The sequence below is a fragment of the Zerene cesonia genome, chromosome 14, assembly GCF_012273895.1.
Source record: "Zerene cesonia ecotype Mississippi chromosome 14, Zerene_cesonia_1.1, whole genome shotgun sequence".
In the NCBI taxonomy this organism is placed as follows: domain Eukaryota; kingdom Metazoa; phylum Arthropoda; class Insecta; order Lepidoptera; family Pieridae; genus Zerene; species Zerene cesonia.
The window spans coordinates 7,430,894-7,453,626 of record NC_052115.1 but is presented as its reverse complement, the minus strand read 5'-3'; the positions used below and the strand labels follow the sequence as shown (position 1 = coordinate 7,453,626).

At 31.9% G+C, this 22,733-nt stretch overlaps 3 protein-coding genes across 3 annotated transcripts; 2 read left to right on the top strand and 1 right to left on the bottom strand.

The window, feature by feature from the left end:
• Window positions 1-2,772: 2,772 nt before the first annotated feature.
• Window positions 2,773-4,284, top strand: LOC119831842 (pupal cuticle protein 36-like). Its single transcript, XM_038355388.1, has 3 exons — window positions 2,773-2,830; window positions 3,256-3,703; window positions 4,003-4,284. The coding sequence occupies exons 1-3, from the start codon at window positions 2,822-2,824 to the stop codon at window positions 4,233-4,235; spliced, it is 690 nt and encodes a 229-aa protein (XP_038211316.1). The 5' UTR covers window positions 2,773-2,821; the 3' UTR covers window positions 4,236-4,284.
• Window positions 4,285-9,263: 4,979 nt separating this feature from the next.
• LOC119831947 (pupal cuticle protein 27-like) lies at window positions 9,264-11,379 on the top strand. Its single transcript, XM_038355517.1, has 4 exons — window positions 9,264-9,275; window positions 9,672-9,873; window positions 10,705-10,953; window positions 11,279-11,379. The coding sequence occupies exons 1-4, from the start codon at window positions 9,264-9,266 to the stop codon at window positions 11,377-11,379; spliced, it is 564 nt and encodes a 187-aa protein (XP_038211445.1).
• A 2,209-nt stretch (window positions 11,380-13,588) lies between these two features.
• Window positions 13,589-20,861, bottom strand: LOC119831770 (cuticle protein 3-like). The gene is made up of 4 exons (XM_038355270.1): window positions 20,805-20,861; window positions 19,053-19,241; window positions 15,861-16,059; window positions 13,589-14,131 (listed from the first exon to the last, which is right to left on the bottom strand). The coding sequence occupies exons 1-4, from the start codon at window positions 20,811-20,813 to the stop codon at window positions 14,034-14,036; spliced, it is 495 nt and encodes a 164-aa protein (XP_038211198.1). The 5' UTR covers window positions 20,814-20,861; the 3' UTR covers window positions 13,589-14,033.
• Window positions 20,862-22,733: the final 1,872 nt, after the last annotated feature.

Below are 22,733 nucleotides of genomic sequence, written 5' to 3'. Positions count from 1 at the left end.
GACAATAACGAACTTTCATACTAACTTTCATCTCCTCTTTCAACCATTTCTACTCTTATTTCGTGATAAAACGTATCCTATGTCCTTTCCTAAGTTCAGTTCTATCTTCATACCAAATTTTATCAAAATCGGTTCAGTGGTTTAGGCGTGAAAGCGTAACAGACAGACATACAGACAGAGTTCCTTTCGCATTTATAATATTAGTAGGGATGTAGGTTCGAGACTGTATAATATATCTTATACTAGGGACCGTAGCCATGGTAACAATCTAGATAGCTCCTTACTCCGCCTTACACTTCCAATCTTCCTTCCACGTACGGTTAAGCTTTGAACGACATCCACTTACAGTGTTTCTAAAAATTAAAACATTGTGGTTTTCATGAAATAAGCGTATAAGACAGAGTAAATGTATGTTAAAGGCAAAAACAGTGTAACAGAACCAATATTACAGGTGTTTATGGGCGGTGGTAAGAACTTTACATCAGGTGGCCATTAAAAGTAATACTAGTTTAAAATGAAAGAAGGAAGCTATTCCAAGTACATATTTAAAGCACTAATAAAAAATTAGTTCTCATAACTCTTTGAGCGCAGAGTTAACATTGATAATGCTTAAATGTACAAATTCAAAGAGCATCGCCGACATAAATCTTAGTTGTATTTTTGACTAGATAGCCTTATTTGTAAGCGAAGCAATTGAATACTCTGTCATTGAACTAGAAATATTGTGTGTTTAATATCCTTCCTACTAATATTATAAATGCGAAAGTTTGTAAGGATGTGTGTGTTTGTTGCTCTTTCACGCAAAAACTGCTGAAGTACTGAACCGATTGCAATGAAATTTGGTACGTAGACAGCTGGAATAACATAAAGGCAACTTTTTATCCCGATACTCTTACGGGATTCTTACCAAACGTTAAACAGTCATATTTGGTTTTACGTCAAATTTAAACGAAAGCGTAGTTGACGCGAGCAAATATATGGAGAGAAGACTGATTCCCGCTAATATTACAAAGAGAAAATTTTGTCTCCAAAATTTTAATGTTTGTATCGAATAATCTCGAAAATTTCACGACCCGTTTTCAATCATTTTACCAGTATGAAGCGGAAAAAGTTGTTAGTTATGAAATAATAAAACAACAACAAGTTGCTTATGTATTTACGATAAAATTTTAGAAGCTGTCAGTGACCAGCTGCATTAACTTTTCACATATATTTAAGATTAGCAATTAACCTTTTACGCAGTGTAGGTTTTTTACATGTAATTGAGCCATCTTCATTTTATTAACACGATTATTTCTTAATTGTTTCTTACTGAACACTATATACTATATATTTATTATATTATATAGACTATTTTAATTGTAATCTCTTTTGAAAATATATTCCTTTTACTTATTTAAGTTTGTTTAACTCAGTCTGAATTTTTAATTAAAATATACCCTTAATGAAAAAAAAAACCTTAACAGTAAAATAAAAGCACATAAAACTCAAAAGTTTATTTCTTAAATTAGACTTCTTAAAGAAGACCTTTTGAACCGTCGTTTTTACCACCGGTTCGTAAAGCTTCTAGTTTCTACAGAGAAGATCTGGCAAGAAACTCTGTAGTTCCTCTTTTCCAATTATATGAATTTTACATTTTAATACATAGACAAAATGCATAATAATGAAAAATAAGAATGGTTCCTAAGAACTGTCCTGTGGTTCTTAAGTGAGAACATTCCATGGGCTTAACAAAAAAACAATTATTTTGTTTTCAGTTTTAAAGAATATTGGAAAAGTGTTAGTTAGTTTAAGACAAATCTCTGTAAGGAGGACTCGCGCTTCATTAACTTAAACAGCTTATTTTTGTTACATTAAAGTACTTTATATATTATTCATTTTTCCAGGTTAAGCAAGATACTTTATTGTGGGAGTCGAGCACGCTTCGGCACGAATTGGGCCAGCTCGCACCGGGGAAGTACCACACCCCCACAGAAAACCGGCGTGAAATAGTGGCTTGCCACTGTGTTTCGTACGGTGAGTGGGGGAGCCGGAGGCCCGTTTCCTTTTCCTCACCCGTCCTGGTCCATTCCTTCTTTCCAGTCGTTAATCCTTTCCTTTTCCCTTACCCCATAAAAGCGGGCAGCGCATACACAGAGGTACTACCTTTGTGAATGTTTATGGGCGGTGGTGATCGCTTACCATCAGGCGAACCACCAGCTCAGCTGCCCGCTATGACATAAAAAAAAAAAAAATACTACTCAACAGCAATTATGATATTTAAGTTAATTTTAAATCCTAAATATATATAATGTAACTGAATATAAAATGAAGTTGAGATACCAGAGTAACACAACAAAATATGATTTCTTATTCATAGTTTATTACAAAAAAAAAACAATTAACCATACCATCACGTACCATCAGTTCCGTCAGGCCAACAAAGACGAAAAAAAAACAACATTGCAAAATCGCAAACCGATTCTTAATCGGCTAATGGTCTTCTAATCACGAATTATAAATCACGATTCATCAAAACTGCAACAGACAATAGCTGAGCTTTCATTATGAAACCGTTTGAATTGCTGAAATTAATTAATACCCTTGAAAACCTTTGACTGACGAGGTCGGAACCGAAAAAAAAAAACATTACGCTAATTACTCGCTCATGTATGTGATATCTTGAAGACTCTTTATTGCTCCGCTATGAGAGTTACGTCAGAACACGCGTGAGATGGATCAGGATTAGGAGCAGGTCATTTGGTATATAATAGGTCAATTTGTTGGCAGAAGCACAGTTCCCAGTGAGCTTCACATTCGGTAGTACATTCAACAAATCAAAATGAAACTGGTAATTTGAATTTTGTTTCCTATTATTCATAACGCAATTTTGTGTTTAGTGCCTTTGTTTCCTTCAAGTGTTACGAAATATAATTTTTGTTTAACTAAATATTCCAATATTCAGTAAACTATTTTCTTAAGCTTTTAATTAACCATGTAAACGGCTTTTCCCAAGCTGTATCTGGCTTATATCTTCAATTTCAACTCCAAATATTATTTTTATTGAATTATACTAAAACTTAACTAAAATGAACAGTAATATTGTGTAAGTTGTGAAAATAACCACTTCTAATTTGGCAATTGTCGTATCAATAGATGAAAAACTCACATATAAAATAAATAGTAAATATGACATGCTACCTACACTCCTTCATTATTCATAGTTAGCTCACTGCTCTATTTAAAAGATCTTGTGTCATAAATTTGATTTTACAGTTTGTCATCGCCGCTTGCATCGCAGTCGCCTCAGCCGGCCGTCTGGAACACCTCGAGCGTTCCTACCTTCCACCAGACAGCCCCAACTCGCTTTCCGGAGGTTTTAACTCCAATAGCGGCTCCCAAAATGGATTTGGTTCTGGACATTTAGGATCCAGCACTCGGGGATCCCAGGGTTTCAACCAGGACTCGAACGGTTTTGGCCACGGTGGATCTTCTTTCAACGATGGCTTCGATAGCCAGGGATCCAATGGCTTTGGGTCACACGGGGGGTCTAATGGACTAGCCGCGCATACGCATGGAACCGGTTTCAATTCCAACCAAGGTTTTGGCTCCAATGGTTTCGGCTCTAATGGCGCTTTGAATGCCGCTGACTTGAAGCAATACCTGCCCCCTGACCAGCCCTCATCTGGTTCTATCCGTGGATTCTCTGGATCTTCCATCAAACGTAAGTTTTTTGGAATTTAATTGATTATTTTAACTTGTACAAAAACTTATTTAGAAACACTGAGTTCACGAAGAATTGCGAAACATACAAAATTTGATTGCTGTGATAAAGATTTCCTAATTAAATAAATAATTCAAAGAATTACTAAGTTAAATCTAATTATTAGGGCAAATGTTTCACGTCTTACTAATAACAAAATTAACAAATCTGTAGAGTAACACACAAACTTCTATAACTCTCTTTCACTATGCCTTACCACAACCTTCTATGTCTTAATCACTAAATCAATCTACTCACAGCTGCCTGCTCCACCTGCGGTTTCGCTCGCCAGCAGTACTCCCAGAACCAGTATAACTCCCAAGTCCCCAGCACCCAATACGGTCAGCCACAGTTCGGAGCTCTCTCTCAGAGCGGCAACGGTTTTGGATCAGCACCTCGCAGCTCCTTCGAAGCTAACCGTCAGTACTTGGCGCCCAAAGCCCAGGACATTCCCCAGCAACCCTTCGACGAGCAGACCGGCTACCATTACTAATGTGTTTCGGGAGAATTGTGTTCATTATCAATTAAATGATTGAATTTTATGTTGCTTTTTATTTAGAGAAATCTTATTTTTAAATTACTTATGTGAATTTTCTATAGTTTTACGAATAATCATGATTAATATATACCTATTTATACATTACTCATAAATTTTAATGAGTACCTGATATTTCATATTTTATGGCTATCTCGTTATTTTGAAATCTGATGTTAATATGTGTTTATTATATACACACATAATACACTTAAAAACATCATAATATCATATAAATCTTAGCTGAAAACTTGAAATTAATTGTATCTTCATGTATGGGCAAAATATGTATATTCGTACATTCTAGCAACAGCAATTCCATTTAAGACTTTCTTTAATATTCTTTTTCTTATAATTTTCGCTTACAACTCATTTTTTTTTAACCAAAAAGCACGAAAATGAATCGTTACTATCATTATTATTAGCTGATTATTTTTAAGCACTGATTTTAGAGTCGCTCACGCACCAGCTCTCTTTCACTTTTAAACCTAGTCAGTTAGAGCTTTTATATGATTTAGAAACAAATTATTAAAATAAGAAAAATATAACAAAAAACTTTAGTTGATATGAAATCATTATCATTGATGATATATTCATTTGGAAAGAAATTAAAGTGTTAATTTCTTTCAAAATTATCTTATTACTTGTTTTAAATTTAATGAAAATGATCATATCTAAATCACGTGTACATTTGATATTTGCTAGCGTAATATGCCGCGAAACCTATAACTAAAAGTTTCTAAGTAAATTCTAGAAGGAATATTTATAATTTCTTCTCCTTCTTCTAGCCCTTCCCAGTCCATTCCTGCTTTCCAGTCATCAATCCTTTCCTTTTCCCTTATCCCTTAAAAGCGGGCAGTGCATTCCCAGAGGTCTGAGCCTCTACGAAAGTTCATGGGTGGTGGTGATCGTTTACCATCAGGCGAACCACTAGCTCAGTTGCCCGCTATGACATTAAAAAGAAAAAAAAAAGACCTACCCATAACAATTAATAAAAGTGTCATCTAGTAGCTATGTCTTATTCTTAATGAATAATTTCCACTTTTAATAATATTGAGGTAAAATAGTTATAAAGAGAATGCAGAATATAAAGAAAAAGCGCTTGGGTTGTGTTAAATTTCATTTAAAAAAGTAGACACTTTAATATATTGCAAACTGATATTCGTAGTTAGAGATCAAACGAAATAATGATAAACCAAATCCATTTAGAACAAAAGACTAAATTAAGTCCACTTGTAGTGACCAAACGAATGATTGATAATAACAGAACAATAATGAAATAATTATTGAGACAGTCATTGACTTATGTCAGAAGAGGTGCTTTTTGAAAAAAAAAAATAAAAAAAAATCTCATTTAACAAGTTCAATGTTTAGTATATAGGAGAGGCCTACGTCCAGCAGTGGATAGACAAAGGCTGAGAAGGAGAAGAGGATGTTTAGTATTTTTATTTATTTCTTTATTTAACTAAAAGAAAACTTACAGCTGTAAGTACAATTGTAGTAAAGTGAAAAAAGAGAATAAGGCCAATTACAAGTTTTCACATGTATGTATAAGATAATATAACGTGGTACAACAATAAAGTTTAGTATAAAACAGGGTCAAGTATAATACAATATATCTAAATCTAAATTGTGCGAGATAAAACCACAATAAAAATCGGCAAATCAATATGAGTGTATCCTACTAATACTATAAATGCGAAAGTTTGTAAGGACGTGCGTGTGTTTGTTGCTCTTTCACGCGAAAACTACTGAACCGATTGCAATGAAATTTGGTATGTAGACAGCTGGACAACTGGAATAACATGTAGGCAACTTTTTATCCCGTTACTTCTATGGGATAGGGACTTACGTGGGTGAAACCGCGGGGCGCAGCTAGTGTTACATAGTTTTATGAAGAAACGCCATGCAATTCACGCCATGGAGTAAGACTATTGATTTCTATCATATACATTTTTATTAATCCTACAATTTAACAAAACCTAAAAAATATGCAAAAATTAGCTCATTTGCTAATCGGTTTAATGGATTTCTTAAGCTGTTACAATAACTACGTTTTTTTTATTATTTTATTGTAAAGGGAGAACAAAGGAGCACCTGGGTCGATAAATATTTTTACAACCTTCCGTAATGACGGCCACAAGCTCGCATCAATTGGACGCGCCTATTTAGTTTTCGACACAGATCATTCAATACGAACAGGTTTCAGATAAAACGCTTATGCTTTGTCCACACTGAGCTACTTATTTAGATATATATATATATATATATATATATATATATATATATATATATATATATATATATATATATATATATATATATATATATATATATATATATATATATATATATATATATATATATATATATATATATATATATATATATATATATATATATATATATATATATATATATATATATATTGACTTTTTTGGAGCTACATTTGTGTAGAATCTGATTTGTAAAATTAATAATTATACTTTATGGAATTGTGAGAAAGTTTCTGATTAAAAAGAAATGAAATATTTTGCAGTGTAACACGTCATATTTTTGAATATTATTTAAATACAAATGAACATACGTAAATTGAACACTTATTTTTGGTGTAAATGTGAATAACGCGAGCACACTTTCCATTTTCTAATTTACAACAAAGGAGAGAACTTAATTTATTTTGATTATTATATAGAATTATTATTCCCACACACCCACACAAACTTTTTTAAGGGCTTACATGAATTTGCACCCTAGGAGCTGTTCTAGAATAATGGAGAATTAAAAAAAATCGCATGATTTTTTCGTTAGTAGAAATTCCTTATGTTTTGGAGACTCAAAAGACAGACAAACAGACACAAAAATCACGCATTTATAAATAATAAGTAACGATTGTATCAAATGGAAATGTAAATGCTTTCAAAATACGTGACTTGTGTAAATATGAGATAATTTGAGTACGCATAACATAAAATATTCACTATTAGAAAGTTTTACACATTTTAAACATCAATTTTCAAAAAAAAAAAATTCTCGATCGACCGAACGGTCAGTGTGACCACAGCCTATGTACCAAATTTTAAAAGCACATTTTTTGCGTAAATTATTATTGGCGATGCGTATAGTGTAGCGGTTAAATTTAAATAAGGAAGGTACAATTAACAATTATTGTTCTATATTTAAAGCGCAAAAAATCGTATTGTTACATAAACGTTTCAAAAAATGATTAATTTTAATCGACTTCCATATGAGGATGGGTCGTGATTTTTTGAACCTATTTTATGCTTTTTATTTGCTTCTAAAAATATTGTGAGGCCTTCTCGAATGAAACGTTTATTTGGGATATCAATATTGTAAATGCGTAAGTAAATCTATCTATATGTCACTTCTTCACGCCTAAACCACTGAACCAATTTGCATGAAATTTGTTACAGGAATTGTTTGATAAAGGTATTATCTCAGAAGTTGCATGGGAACGGATTCTATGCTAATACCCCCGGACTGTCTATCCTACGCTGCGAACCTACGGGTGGAAAGCTAATATAAAATACTAGCTGAGTCCCGTGGTTTCACCTGCGTAAGTGCGTATCCCGTAGGAATATCGGGATAAAAAGTTGCCCATATGTTATTCCAGTTGTCCAGCTGTCTACGTACCAAATTTCATTGCAACCGGTTCAGTAGTTTTTACGTGAAAGAGCAACAAACACTCACACATCCTTATAAACTTTCGCATTTATAATGTTAGTAGGATAGGATGTCATGAAGGGAGGTCTACGTAAAATAGAAGAAATACTGGATACTTGGATTATAATGATTTTTGGCATCTTGGGTTTGTCTTCGCTTTGATTAAGACTGATAAACAATTGAAAAACAAATAAAAGCTACCAGAACGAAGACGGAGTGAACAGCTAGTTACATATGAAAAGACCTGAAACTTTTTATGTTAGGACGCGCAACAGGGCTTCTAATTCTCCAGATGGTAAGCGTGGTGACCGCCCATGAACATTTACAGAGAGCCTCTGCAAATGCGTGGACCGCTTTGACGGGAATGAACGAGAAAGAGTCTATGGTCTGAATCCTCATAGAAAGTGTCCAAGCAGTAGGAATATATGAGGGCTGATGATAATAAGTTTGTATACATTTTAAGCAGCTTACAGAATGTTATTAAATATTATTAGGCATATTAAGTACTTGTACTTTGATCATATTTTGAAATACACATTAGCGATAAAATGAACATACTTTAGCGATAAATCTGCCAATTATTGAAATATTTCAGAGCAAGAAAGCATTGATAAATTAAATAAATATTTTTATGACAGTTTTAAATCATACTAGCTGCGTCCCGTGATAAGTCCGTATCCCGTAAAAATATCGGGATAAAAAGTTGACTATGTGTTATCCTGTTGTCCAGTTGTCTACGTATCAAATCTCATTGCAATCGGATCAGTAGTTTTTGCGTGAAAGAGCAACAAACACACACACATCCTTACAAACTTTCGCATTTATAATATTAGTAGGATAGTAAGTAAGTAAGATCATTAGTTAAGCTTAAAGTTTATTTGTACGTTTTATTGATTATTTTATTGCATAATTATATGAGAGTATTGTCTTTCTCTCAAATCGCCAATATTCGTTCAGAAACAAAGTATAAAGTACTCTGTAATTCACGTAATAGCCTGTCATTTCTAAACTTACCACCTAAGGTCCTCGTATGAAGTGGCGAAACGTTTACAAAAAAAAGCTTATATTAAAAAACTTTATTTTATACCTTAACGATTATATTTGAATTAAAATCCGTAAGGTCAAAAATTGTAATTTTAGAACATCTTTTATAGAAAGTGACTTCACCAGAGGTCATCAGGTGAGTACGGATATTTTAATGTGTTATTTTATTTCTTTGTCTTATATATAAGAGTAGGATTAACCAAATAATGTCACAGCACAATTGTATTCGGAGTTAACAGGATTATATTAATAAAAAAAATGTTGAACTTGGTGAGTGTGAATTTTATTTTCAATTGCATAAAAATAAAAGTCAAAAAGCACGATTTGATTCGTAAATGTAACCAAACTACAAGTAGGGCTTTTAATTTCTTGGGACTCTTTAAGAGTTCCGTATCCAAAGGGTAACAACAGGACCCTATTGCTAAGACCCCGCTTGTCTGCCTTCTACTACTCGTCAGTGTGTCCGTCCATCTGTCACTAGGCTGTATCTCAAGAACCGTGATACACACACAGTGTGTTGTGACAGTTTGGAATGTTCAAAGATAATGTATTTCTGCCTTTAAGAGGATATTATGAAAAATCTAAACATACGATAACCATATTAGCGTAAATTTTATAATTTCCCATGCAATCATTACTCTAGACTATTTCTACTTGAAATTCCAGGCCACTTTCGCATCTCTCCTGGCATTCAGCGCAGCTGGTCTTCTACCGACACCTGCATCACCAGGTGGAACATACCTACCGCCCAATGGGCCTGCAGCTCAAAGCGCCACCTACCTACCACCTGGAGGCAACACGCGGGCCCAGCAGGCCGTGGAGAGAAATGCAGCTGTCTTGAGATTGGATCAAGAAGTTGGTGAAGAAGGTAATATCTCTGGATGAAATCGCTAGCTAGCGATTAGCTTTCATTAATGCATGTTTTGGCATACTTAAGGTCCATATGTAAGATATAACATTATAGGGACAGTATTGTTTAGTTTGGTATTTAATTTTAACATTCAATTAACAGTCTATTTTGAAATATTTATAGACTAATATGAAGAAAGAAGCATGAAACTTAAGGGAAAATCGTTGAAAAGTATGTAAATTTACCTGGATTAAAATATACGTAAATAACACATGAATATTTAATACAAAATTACCCCGAAATTCTAAGTATCCAAAGATTAAAAAGAAACAGGTAAAAATAATTTAAGAGGCCTTCGGTATAAAACACTCACGATTACGGAAGATCAAACATTAAGCATTACACACGATGTTACAGTGTTTAATTGAAGATTTAATGTATTCATATTAAAAATATGCTCCATTAAAAAATAACCGCCAGAATACCTACAATATTTTAAAGATTATCAGTAAAAAGTTTATAAAAACTTTATTAATGTTTAGTATGGCTAAGCTATAGACTTGCAGACAGTTTGGATCGCCATGTAGATATATTATCAATAGCTATCTAGCCATAGTATTTAATAAAATTAGCTTTCATTTCATATGTATATAAATTTGCTAGTTTTCCACTAGTTAGTCGGTTCACACTTAAATGTAGAACCACACTTCAACCTACCTACATAGATGATAACTTGTAAATATCAATCTCAACGAATGAATAGAATTTTTTGTTATATTTATCGAAATATAACAAAAAAATTCTAACAAATTCTTTTAACTAATAATCTATTAACAAAACTGCGAACAGGTTTTCGCTACGTATACGAAACGTCAAACAACATCCAAGCTGAAGAGGCAGGTGATAGCACTCAGACGAAGGGAGGTTTCTCCTACAAAGGCGATGATGGCAAGACCTACTCCATCACGTTTACAGCTGGAGAGGGAGGTTACCAGCCGCAAGGTGACCATCTGCCAGTACCGCCACCTACTCCTCAGGAAATCCTGTTGGCTTTAGAACAGAACGCCCGCGATGAGGCTGCAGGCATATACGATGATGGTATGTGATTGCTAATGGATTATAGTAGGCGTTCACGTTTTACATTCTATTTTAAACTTTAACGCATAGATTAATATGTTATTTATAGTAGGAGCAATAATTCTCTTTAAATATTATTGATATTGGGCAATAAACAATACTATCTATTGTAATAAATGGTAGTTGTAACATATCTGCCAAAAAGCTAGTTATTTGAAAAAGCAACGAATAAACATAAAAATCTAAACATGGACGCTTGAATCTCAAGATGCTGCAGTAATAGAAAAAATGTATTAGCTAAAAATGTTTATAAATTTGTGTTATAAAGAAATATTTATTGTTCTAGGCCAATACCACCCAGAAGCATCTGAAAATGAAGGATCTTCAAATTTCGGCTCTGCCAATAGACAAGGCAGCTTTGACTCCAAGTCTGGCTATTCTTACTAAATCATAGAAATATTTTCGTGATGTACCTGTTACATTGTTCACACAATATTTTAATAATTTACTTATTTGAATGTTTTCTATGAAAGAGCTCAGGCTGTTTCAACTTGAATTATTAATGAGTAATTGAGAATTGAAAAGTGACAATAAAATCTAAACTCCTTAAAATTTTATTTTTCATATTTTGTTAACCCTTTTTTATTTGACAAAGTATTATTGTTATTTATGATACACTAGCTATTGCCCCTGGCTTCTATTATACATATAAACTTTCCTTTTGAATCTCTCTATCTATTAAAAATAACCCATCAAAATTTGTAGTTTGCCCATTGTTTAGTTTTAAAGATTTAAGCGTACATAATATAACATACCGACATAGGGACAGAGAAAGCGACTTAGCTTTATACGATGTTGTGATGATACATATTTTCATAGTTATAAACGATTTCCTAGTTCCCCAAGCAACTCATTTTAATCCTATAGTTCTCAGACTAAAATTATACCAATTTATCACACAATTTCGAAATATTGCAGCGAATTCTCACGTTGTTCAAATGGGAATTAGCCTCAGGAGCACGTAACAGGCTCATTAGTTAGCAATCACATACGTTATCATAATAACAACAATCAAATTGTTGCCTTGACTTACTAACGGTCATTACTCTAAATATAACATTTGGTTGGAATATTTCTAAATCATTTTTATTGTAATGGAAAAGGACGTGAGTGGGTGTGAATTTGTACGGTATAAAATGATTTATAATTATTATTTTATTTGATTTGTTTCACTATAGATAGCGTTACACTCGTATAGTTATCTGTGAATTTTGAGGGCCGAGCACGCATTGGCACGAATTGGTCTCGCACCGGAAAAGCTACCACACCCCCACAGAGGATTGGCGTGATATATCTATATAGCATGAGAATGTTACTGTGATTCCTTCGGTAGTAGAGAAGAAGGCCCGTATTATAATAGAATCTCTGCTAAAAAAATCAATCGTATAAAAATGGTTGTTCGGATATGAGTGGAATTTTTCTCAAATATATATTAAAACATGTGGTAAAATTAAATGCAGTTAGTGAGTTGAGCTCCAACCATCTATCCAGAATCAATAGTAAATTTTTAATTAATTTTAATAGTGTGTCTTTTTAAATCGGCATTTAACAATGAAGAGCAAATGTTAAGTCAAAAATATTTGCTATTTAAATTTTGTAGGCACTATAAATATATATTTTGATTGAGACACATTTATTCTCAAATATAGAATAGATGGATATACTTTTATTACAGGGGATCTTAATGAATTGGGACATAAGTATCTGAATTAATTGAGGCATAAGTATTTTACGAAAATAATTTGAATGACATTATCATTACAAACACCCTCATTTAGAACTTAATATGACAAGTTTAAGAAGTATTCTATTGAATCTTGATGTATGGTTTCTATAGGTTTGGTAAAAATATAATCTTTCATGACCAAATATTATGTAAATGCTATTAGAACAAGAATTTTAATAACTTTTTCTATTGTGTTGTATCGCACAGAGGTATTACTGAATGTTCATATCCTGTAAATGTCCATTGTAAGACCTTACTTTTATGATTTTTTCTTATTACTTCAATATCGATTTGTATGTTTGTGTGAAATTGTAAGAATTAGGTGAATCTACATTTATACTATATTATTTTTATTGAGTTACTTTCAGTTTTTATATAACGGATAAAGGGTACCCTTTGGCATAATGTTATAATCCTTACAATATTATACTACACTACCATAGACGGCGGTCTTATCATTTAAGATTATTATTTTTCACGCAACTAAAGCATTGTATATGGTAATGATATAAGATGAAAGTAGGTTATAAGCATACTATAATGAATAATACAGGTTTTGTACACATAGGGATAAATTAAAAAAATATATTTACAAAAGAATTTAATTTTATTCATAGAATAAATAAATCGCGTTTGGATCACTGGATCAATGACTACAATATTAGAGTATTTTCTATCACATTTCAGTTATTATTATTGATATAATATCACTTATTTCGCGAGCCTCGTTCACTTATAAGTAGTAAGTGGTAAGTAAGTACATTTCACAAATAACGACTAAATAAGAGCAACATTAAGAGTTTTAACTAAGAAGAAGAATAATCAACGATTTCAATATTCAAGTTCAAGTTCAAGTTCAAGTTTCAAAAAGAACAAGTTCAAAGATTTAACAATAAATTAATATTTGAACTTCTGTTTAAAGTATGGACGTTTGAAAATAAACGAATACTATTTTAAAATGAACTTTGGACTGATAGAGTATTTCAGTAGGAAGGGAGGGGAGATGATATCACCTTGTTAGCAATATACGCTTGAAAATATCCATAATTTTGGATATTTTTCTAGCTTCAATGGGATTAGGATATAGGTGGGATAGTGGGATGGTGGGATTGGAAGCTCGGATGGGTCAGGGATATGGGAACAATAACACTCAATAGCATTATGGGACACATGACAGCACAAGCTAATCTTTTTCAAAAGATCTAAGTTTTTTAGTATCACAATTATAAGACCTATTTAATTTAGTCGTATTATACTGGACTGTACTCAACGCATTACCACGTACTATCAAATAGCGGGAGTTGCCTTTTTAAATCTAGAATCGTCTGAAACCGGCTTGCGCGCGAGCGTTGTAGTTTTGCGTGAAGGCGGCGGCGCCGGATGAACCTCCGTATTTGGCTGGGTTGTACTGACCTGGAATAAGGAAATGCATCATCAATATACGCTTATATTACAAAAGCAATTGTATGTCTTATAGACATTTAAAACGGTTTTTAAATCATTCCTCAAACCTCCCGAAGATCTATTTATATACCAGAAGTGTAATTATATGTATATTTTGAAGATATACTCGTATTGTTGGCATAAAAGAAATGTCTATAGAAAATATTCCAAAAATCACCTAAATGTAAGACCTTGTACGTATTGCAATTTCAGTTTCATATAAACTTCTATGTTGATTTCTCAACAGAAAATGGCAACTGTAAATACAAGGAAATACCACAAGATGCACCTTATCGCCTTTGTAACTCATTATTCATGCATTTCAAATTCATACATCTACAGTACAGATAAAAATGAATCTTATATAACACTAGTTAAAGTTACATTGGGCTCGTACAGTGAAACGAGAGCTTTTTCAAATCTTATATTGTTGCGATACGCAAATTTAGACTTTACCCCGCTTGACATAAGGGTACAATTATAAATAACCAATAATGTTATAGTACAGTGAAAGGTCAGAAACAAAGATGTATAGTGACCCTGAACATCTAAAGTCTATTACCGAGTGTAAATTCTTTAATGATGCGTGTCAGACGAAATAAATTGCTAGTTACATAAACTAGTTTGAGCTCCTGACTTTATTCATGTATTTAATATAAAGTTCTTTCAATAATGAGATTGTAATTATTTTTTTGAAGGAAAGATGATGTAACACCTATTGCAGTAATAACTTTATATATTAAACATTATAGCTTGATAATATATAAAATGTAAAAGAAGCTTACATACTGATCTATGATATCACTATAATGTAGTAATATGCAAAGAAAATATAATTTCGATTAATTTTATCCCCATGGACATAAAATAGAGAAATAAAGTTTGGACCCTGAAAAATGTATTTTGACCGCGCGGGTGAAGCTGCGGGCTACAGCTAGTTGTAAATATGTATACTACAAATGATGTAACTAATATAATGTTGAACATCAAGAGCTCTAACGCAATACTCGGCATCGAAATAAAATAATCAATTTAGTGTGTACAATATAAATACAAATTTTATATTCAATAAATTATAGGCATTGAGATAACCGAACCTATGACCTAAGCCTATTTCGCCACACGCATTAAGCTACGCTATCTTCCTGACATTTCATATTTATGAACATTACATAAGTAAGAACCTTAAAATGATATCTAATAAAGTTAAATAATTTAATAATCCATATTATTTCATAGTACAAATATCATTAAGCGCGTTGAACTCTTTTCCTTCTGGACATGTTTATAGGGCGATATGACTTTTGAAATGTTTATTTTTTCTTCAATATTTTTTCTGCAGAGTCAAGTTTTTTTTTGAAAGTCATAAAAGCTCAAAATGTTTGTATTTACACCCGGTCCCAACTCGGAACATATCCATTTAACACAAACCAAACCATCAAATGATGATTTATAAACGATAAACTTTAAAGAACTATTGTAACGATCGAATAAACCACTACATAATCCGACTCTACTAATATTATAAATATGTAAGTTTGCAAGTATGTATGGATGTACATACATACATTGTATGTGTATGAAATTTGGTACAGATATAGATAGTTTGGATTAACACATCGGCTATTATTACCCAGGTATCCCGCGAGAAACGCCGCGGGTTTTAGCTCGTCTAGTCACTATGTCAAACAAATCTTACCATCATCAATGATGCCAGCGGCTTCATCGCGGGCGTTCTGCTCAAGAGCCTTCAGGATGGCCTCGGGGGTGGGTGGTGGAGTGGGGAAGTGGGCGCCCTGGGGTTGGAAGCCTCCCTGGTTGGCGGTGTAGCTCACAGAGTAGACCTGGCCATCATCACCGGTGTACTGGAAGCCACCTTGCGCTTCGATACCGTCAGCCTGGAATATGTCGTTTGGTTTAATAATGAGTTATTTAGGTTGTATTTTAAACCTAGTTAATAGCATTATACATTTATAAGTGATATACACTTGTATGTGAAGAAAAAATTTGAACGTAAGTAACTTTGTTAAGCAGTGGTGGCTCAGTGGTGAGGACCTCGGACTTCAAAATCGATAAGTCGAGTTTCGAGACCGGGCGAGCGTGCAAGAAAAAAATAGATTTTTCTATATATCTGCAAATGTGGATAACACCACCACTGCTCACACGGTGAAGGAAAACATCGTGAGAACACCGGCATGTCCGAAAATTAAAAGTTCGACGGCATGTGACATCTGCCAACCCGCACTTGGCCAGCGTGGTGGATTATGGCCTGAACCCTCATACCCTGTGTCCCAGCAGTGGGAACATATATGGGCTAATGATGATGATGAATTTCGTTTGTAACTATGTGTTTTAAATTTTAATAACTACTTAATTACTTAATAGCGGCATCCTTACGTAAAAAACACTATTTCAGAAATTTCATATTTTAAAAGAAAATTGACTTTTTTGTTGAACCCAAGCGAAACCGGAGCCAAAAGGTTGCATATTAACTACACTGGAGATTGAAGATGCATTATCTCCATAGAAATTCCATTCTGAGGCTCTATCATACAAGTAAAGATCCTATTGTTCTCACGATTGAATCGCATTAAAACAGTTATAGGTTCTACATCCAGTGATTGGATAACGATGACATATTTATAGCTTCAATTATTTTTAGTAGCTGTTGAATTGTGATGACTATCTGAATCTATAAAAAAATGATGGCATCGAATTCTTACTTGTATATAAAGCAAATAAAATAATTAATATTAACAGCTAGTTATATGTATAAGTAACAGACAAAGGGTCTGTCTGGTGTAATTAAAATAAATACATGAAACCTTTTTGTTATGTATTAAATTAATATTAAAGCGAATTTAATGGATTACACTACGATTAAGTTTATTTTACTTGTAATTAAGATTATTTATGTTATTTTTTAGCTTCGAAAAAAAAAATTCGAACATGAGGTAGGATTTGAACCCGCGTCCTTCACGGTTTCGTTGCCTTATTTTTGAAAACGAAGTATCGTTATGTATATGAACATAGTAGCTTAGCATAGCTTGGCCTATGAAGTATGCACAAGTTGTATACTTTAAGTATATCTTCTGATCCTTGAAATGTAAACCTCTTATGATTTATTTCCATACTAAACGATGATATTATGCAAACAATGATATAAAATTATTTGACCTTAAAGTTATTTCAATTTAAATATAATTAATTTCTGCCATAGTAATGAATAAAATAATTAATGTATTATTTTAATAAGTCAGAAAATATACGTAATAAATTTGAGATCTCATACATTTGACGAATACAATATATTATGAGAACACGTTACATTTAAATACATATTTGTATTCCCTCGCAGAAAGTGAACTCAAACTCAAACTCAAACTTTTCTTCTCCACCCTAAACCGTTACAAGCGTTTATACCAAGAAAAATCAAAAACTCTATTTAAATGAATCTTTGTATATACAATAAAACAATATAAATCATTAGCTACCTGATAACTAACATACTCAAAAACATTCAAATATCAATATCAGTTCTTACTAATTCACCACATCATTTAAATACTAGACCGTTATGGTTACAACAATAATTAATATTATATAAATTAAGACAATTTTATCGTAAAATATATCGAATTCAAAACTAACCTTTCCCAACAGATATCGAAATTAGAAACATATAATCGAAACGCGGCCTTCGTGAATAATTAATTATCACCATTTGACACATATCCAATGTCTAATGATGACACTATAAATATAACTCGGCATAATTTAAAATAAATTACGCATAATCATCGTCCCTTGCGTTACAATACATCACAAAATGTTAAGGTTGCGTAAACCGACATTTGAATAGGTCGCCACGAGGTGGTCACTGACCTTTCGCGATTGCCTCTTTATAGGAAATTTGTTTGGCCTTGGAGTAATAGACTGATACTAGGTCTCACACCTAGTATACTAAGTCAAACAGGTCAGTAACAACTGTGTTAGAATTAGAATCTCTTTAGGATTCACACATAAATATAGATTTATTTATTATCCAAGAAATTATATATGTATGAAAAGAGATAATTTCGCACAAAAGCGTTTTAGGCCTATCTTACAAACAGTGCAATGAATATAACAAACTCTGTTATATTCGAAGAAATATATCAGAAAAGAAATGGGACAAAACCACAAGCAAGCACTAGTTTTATATTGGTTTTTTCATATGGAAATTGGTTGTAAAATATATTTTTATACATATTTTGTCATTCAACACTAAACGGAGTAAAATGTTAAACCTACTATCATCAATAAATTATGCTAAATTTCACAATAATACTAAACATGTGATGGAGCATTAGCTTAAGTTAATAAGCAATAAGATAAGTGATGTAAACCATTAAGTGTTTAGGAATAGCTGTTAAATATTAAATTTAGAATTCATATTATGTAACAAGATGTAACCGAGATTGTCATTGCTAAAAGCTACGACCGTGAATTAAGCTTTCCTATTGCACTAGCATTAATTTATAGATGTGTAGACATACTTTCATTTAAGATATGTATGGAGATTGAATTTATCATATTTATTATGTATTCGTCAATATGTATATCGATAATATAGTGAAGTGATTCACAGATATGAAATGTTTGCGAAGTAAGTTTATTTTTTAATTGTAGTTTATATTATTTAAATGTAATTTATTGTTTACTACCATCATTAGTCTTTGTAAATAAGACAATCAAACACTAAATTGTTCTGATATAATAACGTGATTATATCGAAATGATTAAACATCGTTTTGCCATGATCCATGATCATTGCTCCACGCTAATCACTTGTTTCAAAGAGTTATCCTACTAAACCGACAATGTATATGATTTAAACAAATAGTCTCACCTCACGGCCCTGCTCCTCAGCCTTGATGCCGTTTTCGGTCTCGTAGTTCCACCGGTAGGAGTCCTCTTTGACCTCAGAGTCCAAAGCGATGATACGCGCGTTCTTTTCGAAGCCAGCTTGCGGCCGGTTCGCCTCGTAGTTGGGCAGGAAGGCGGCAGCGGCGAAGCCGACGAAAGAGGCGATAAGGAGCTGTGGGAACAGAAATTTAAATTTAGAATTTTATGTGTTTCGATTTTATATCTGTGGTAGATTCAATGATTTTGACAGATGCAATAATCGAATTCGTTGTTTTTGTTTTACATGAAGTAAATTATGACAATGTCCTATATTTAAATTGAATTGACTTTGAAATCAAAAATAGCTTTAATTTACGTGCATTTCTCGACGTTCTGTTACAAGTGAATGATCTTGTCACTAGTGCATACCCGCCGTAATGAACGACGACTATCAAATTGCAGAGTTAACTGTTCAGATTTTATATTTGTTTGTTTGTTATGTATAAACTATTATTATACCATTACTGTAGTAAAAAAAAAATTATTAATAGATTGATTTGCTGATGATGGGCTCATTAAGTTTTTATAAATATCACAAGTGAAAATGTAATATAAAACATGTATTTTATATTAACGAAACGTATGCAGTCTATGTTATGACTTGTATTTGAACAAACTTGCAAAATATTAATAGAAATCAAATAGGAAAACACACTTGGGTGGACCTTTACAATTATATAACATCATGTTAAATGTTTAGGTCATAATTTAAAAGTACTGCATACGATATTCGCACACTGTAATAGAGCCTTTGACCTCTCGTAATATCTTATTACGACATATATACGCGGTAAGGTTAATCGCATATTTGAATCGAAATATATCATTGATTGAGTTTGTAATTGATAGCTTTTTGTTCAATCTAAGTTTTTAACAATTATGTATTTATGATATTTTTTTTGTATGAATATTTTACTGTATTTTATAAAGTTGTGTGGATTTTTCATTTCACGTGAACAGCATTAGGAATGACTTTTAAAATTTAAGTTCTCGAAATTTTGGTGTGGGATTCCAGTCGCGCCCACCTTATTCTATTGTTTCTTTAATTACGCGAATATATATTGTTCTACATTGAATCACTAAGAAACGTTACAAGTTAGGTCACCTGAATTGTATATTTAGTTTTATTTATAGAGATATGTAAATTTGGATACTAAATTTTGACTGACATGGAGTTCAAAGTATAATTAGGGGATATGGAGAATTTTTTATTTAATTAGTTTACTGTTAAAAAGGACGGTCTATTTTTATGATAATATTATTTTAGGTATTAAAATAATTGAATTATATTGTTTATGATATCGTTTAGATTATTTTTGGCTACCTCATCAATTTTATGAGATAATATATTATGTATATACAAAATACATATATTAGTTTATAAAATAGATTATTATCTTGCTTCTAACATTTTTAAATATTTTGCTTTACAAATAAGGATTTTTTAATTCAGTATAGACTTAAAAGTATTTGATTTTGCTATACTTTTTAAATTACTATTTTATTAAATAAATATAATTACAATCATTAACATTAATCGGAGCAGAATTTTTATCAAGTTGAAATAATGTTTGATGCTTCATTTCAGAATTTCTTACAAAGCCTATAATCACAATTGAAATATTGCTTTGATACGATGATAATGATGAATGTGATGATGAAATATTACTGATTTTTTATTGTATATTATACTCACCACCTGCATGTTGATAGAGGTCGGAGTTAAATCTCGAATGATGTTATTCGCTTTGCGTCGTCGCTCTTATATACATACGACGCGTTACAAAATTCATACTAGATTATAATGAAATAGCTTTTCCCAATAAATATCTGAACTTTAGACAGTTTTGCGTAAGTTTTTTTTTTCTGTGGGCTTATGCATATGACTGTAATTGTATCGTAAATTTTTAGGGGGCCTTGGCTGTACGGTGTTTCAGATTGGCTGTTAAATGGTCGATTAAGATAAGTATCGATATGATATTAACAGTACTTGAGGATTTGTCTGAGTTTATTTTGGTTAAATGTTAGAACAAAAAGATCAATGCCTTCCCAATATTGTGCGAATATTGACGACAAAAACATATTTAACTAATTTTATAATTTTTTTACGACCTAGTGAATTATTTTTAAATACTACTATATTTTTATTATACTATGGAAAATAGAACATCTAACTATTTATATATTATGTTTTATGAGACAGAGTCCATAATAATTGTCGTTTCAGAAACGTATCTTAACTATATTCTTATTAGACAATAGAAATTGGAACATTCGTACTATTTATATATTATGGTTTATGAGACAGAGTCCAAAATAAATGATTAATTTTCGTTTTAAATGGTCAGAGCTTTTCAGAAACGTATCATAACTCTTGCCCTATATTTTAGGCATCGCTTCAAACTGTCATGTGTATTTACAATGAGATCTTTTTTTCATTATTACGTTTGATGATTTAATTTTCTTTCTTTAGCTGCAAATAAAATGGTGTTGCCATCTTACTTACTTACCATTATATAATAAAAAGTATGAATTTATAAAGTTATCAAGGTATATACAGGTATTTTAAAGAAATTGCTATTTAACCAGATGTTGAAAATTTGAATGTTTATTTTCTGGGGTTAAAAATTAGAACTGTTCACATGGTAGGCGTCGGGGTTGCTTGCTTTTAATGTATCTTCATATTTATGAATAATCACTACACAGTATAAAACAAAGTCGCTTTCTCTGTCCCTATGTCCCTATGTACGCTTAAATCATTAAAACTACGCAACGGATTTTAGTGAGGTTTTTTTTAATAGATAGAGTGATTCGTGTGCATCAACTGCTCAGAATTTAACGCGTGCGAAGCCGCGGGCAAAAGTTAATTATTAATAAATTATTATCAACCAATTAAAATATTGTTAAAGATTTATTACAATTAAATATGAATATAATGAAATTTATTGGCCATACCTAAAGTAAGATTTATTAAAAATTGTATTAAATTTATTATACTGGCATTTAGATTTACAAAAAATGTCAAAAGGGAATGTAAATTACGTGTTTTAATATTAAACATAAATAAATAAAATTAAGAACAATGCAGATGTTATATTATGTAACCATAGTTGTTAGTCCAATAACATGGCATATTATAAAAGATTTTTTAATTTATTATTAAAGGTTTTACGTGCGTTATGTAGGGTAATATTAAACAGTCTTAAGAAACACTTGTATTAAGATGGTAAATGGTCCCCGTGTTATAAGGAGTCAAAATTGTTTCTGGAAGAAAACTAATTAAATGAAAAGAAAAAAGGGGTCTACTTTGCGATTTGTGATGTATGTATGCTTAATCGGAACATTAACAATTTGAGACTGAACCTAGATATATATTAAGAAAAATTGTGGTCTTACTACATAGCAATTTCTTCCAGACAACTAAATGAACGGAGAGAAGCCAAAAATAAGTAGAGGAGAGACACAGAGCATAAATTCATATTTACTTAACTTTTAATCTTATATATCATAAATCTGTAATAACTAATTGATTCATAACTTATTATTTTAATATCAAAGAAGCATTAACATTTATTAAAACGTCACTTGTAAATAAACTTCCATTAATATCAGCAGAAAATTATAT

What these genes read in the sequence shown, in the direction of transcription:
- LOC119831842 (XM_038355388.1), top strand. An exon ending in CTCTGGATCTTCCATCAAAC is followed by an intron (nt 3,704 to 4,002) that starts GTAAGTTTTTTG and finishes ATCTACTCACAG; the next exon opens with CTGCCTGCTCCACCTGCGGT.
- LOC119831947 (XM_038355517.1), top strand. An exon ending in TCAAGAAGTTGGTGAAGAAG is followed by an intron (nt 9,874 to 10,704) that starts GTAATATCTCTG and finishes AACTGCGAACAG; the next exon opens with GTTTTCGCTACGTATACGAA. An exon ending in TGCAGGCATATACGATGATG is followed by an intron (nt 10,954 to 11,278) that starts GTATGTGATTGC and finishes TTATTGTTCTAG; the next exon opens with GCCAATACCACCCAGAAGCA.
- LOC119831770 (XM_038355270.1), bottom strand. An exon ending in CTGAGGAGCAGGGCCGTGAG is followed by an intron (nt 16,060 to 19,052) that starts GTGAGACTATTT and finishes GACATATTCCAG; the next exon opens with GCTGACGGTATCGAAGCGCA. An exon ending in CGCTGGCATCATTGATGATG is followed by an intron (nt 14,132 to 15,860) that starts GTAAGATTTGTT and finishes TCCTTATTCCAG; the next exon opens with GTCAGTACAACCCAGCCAAA.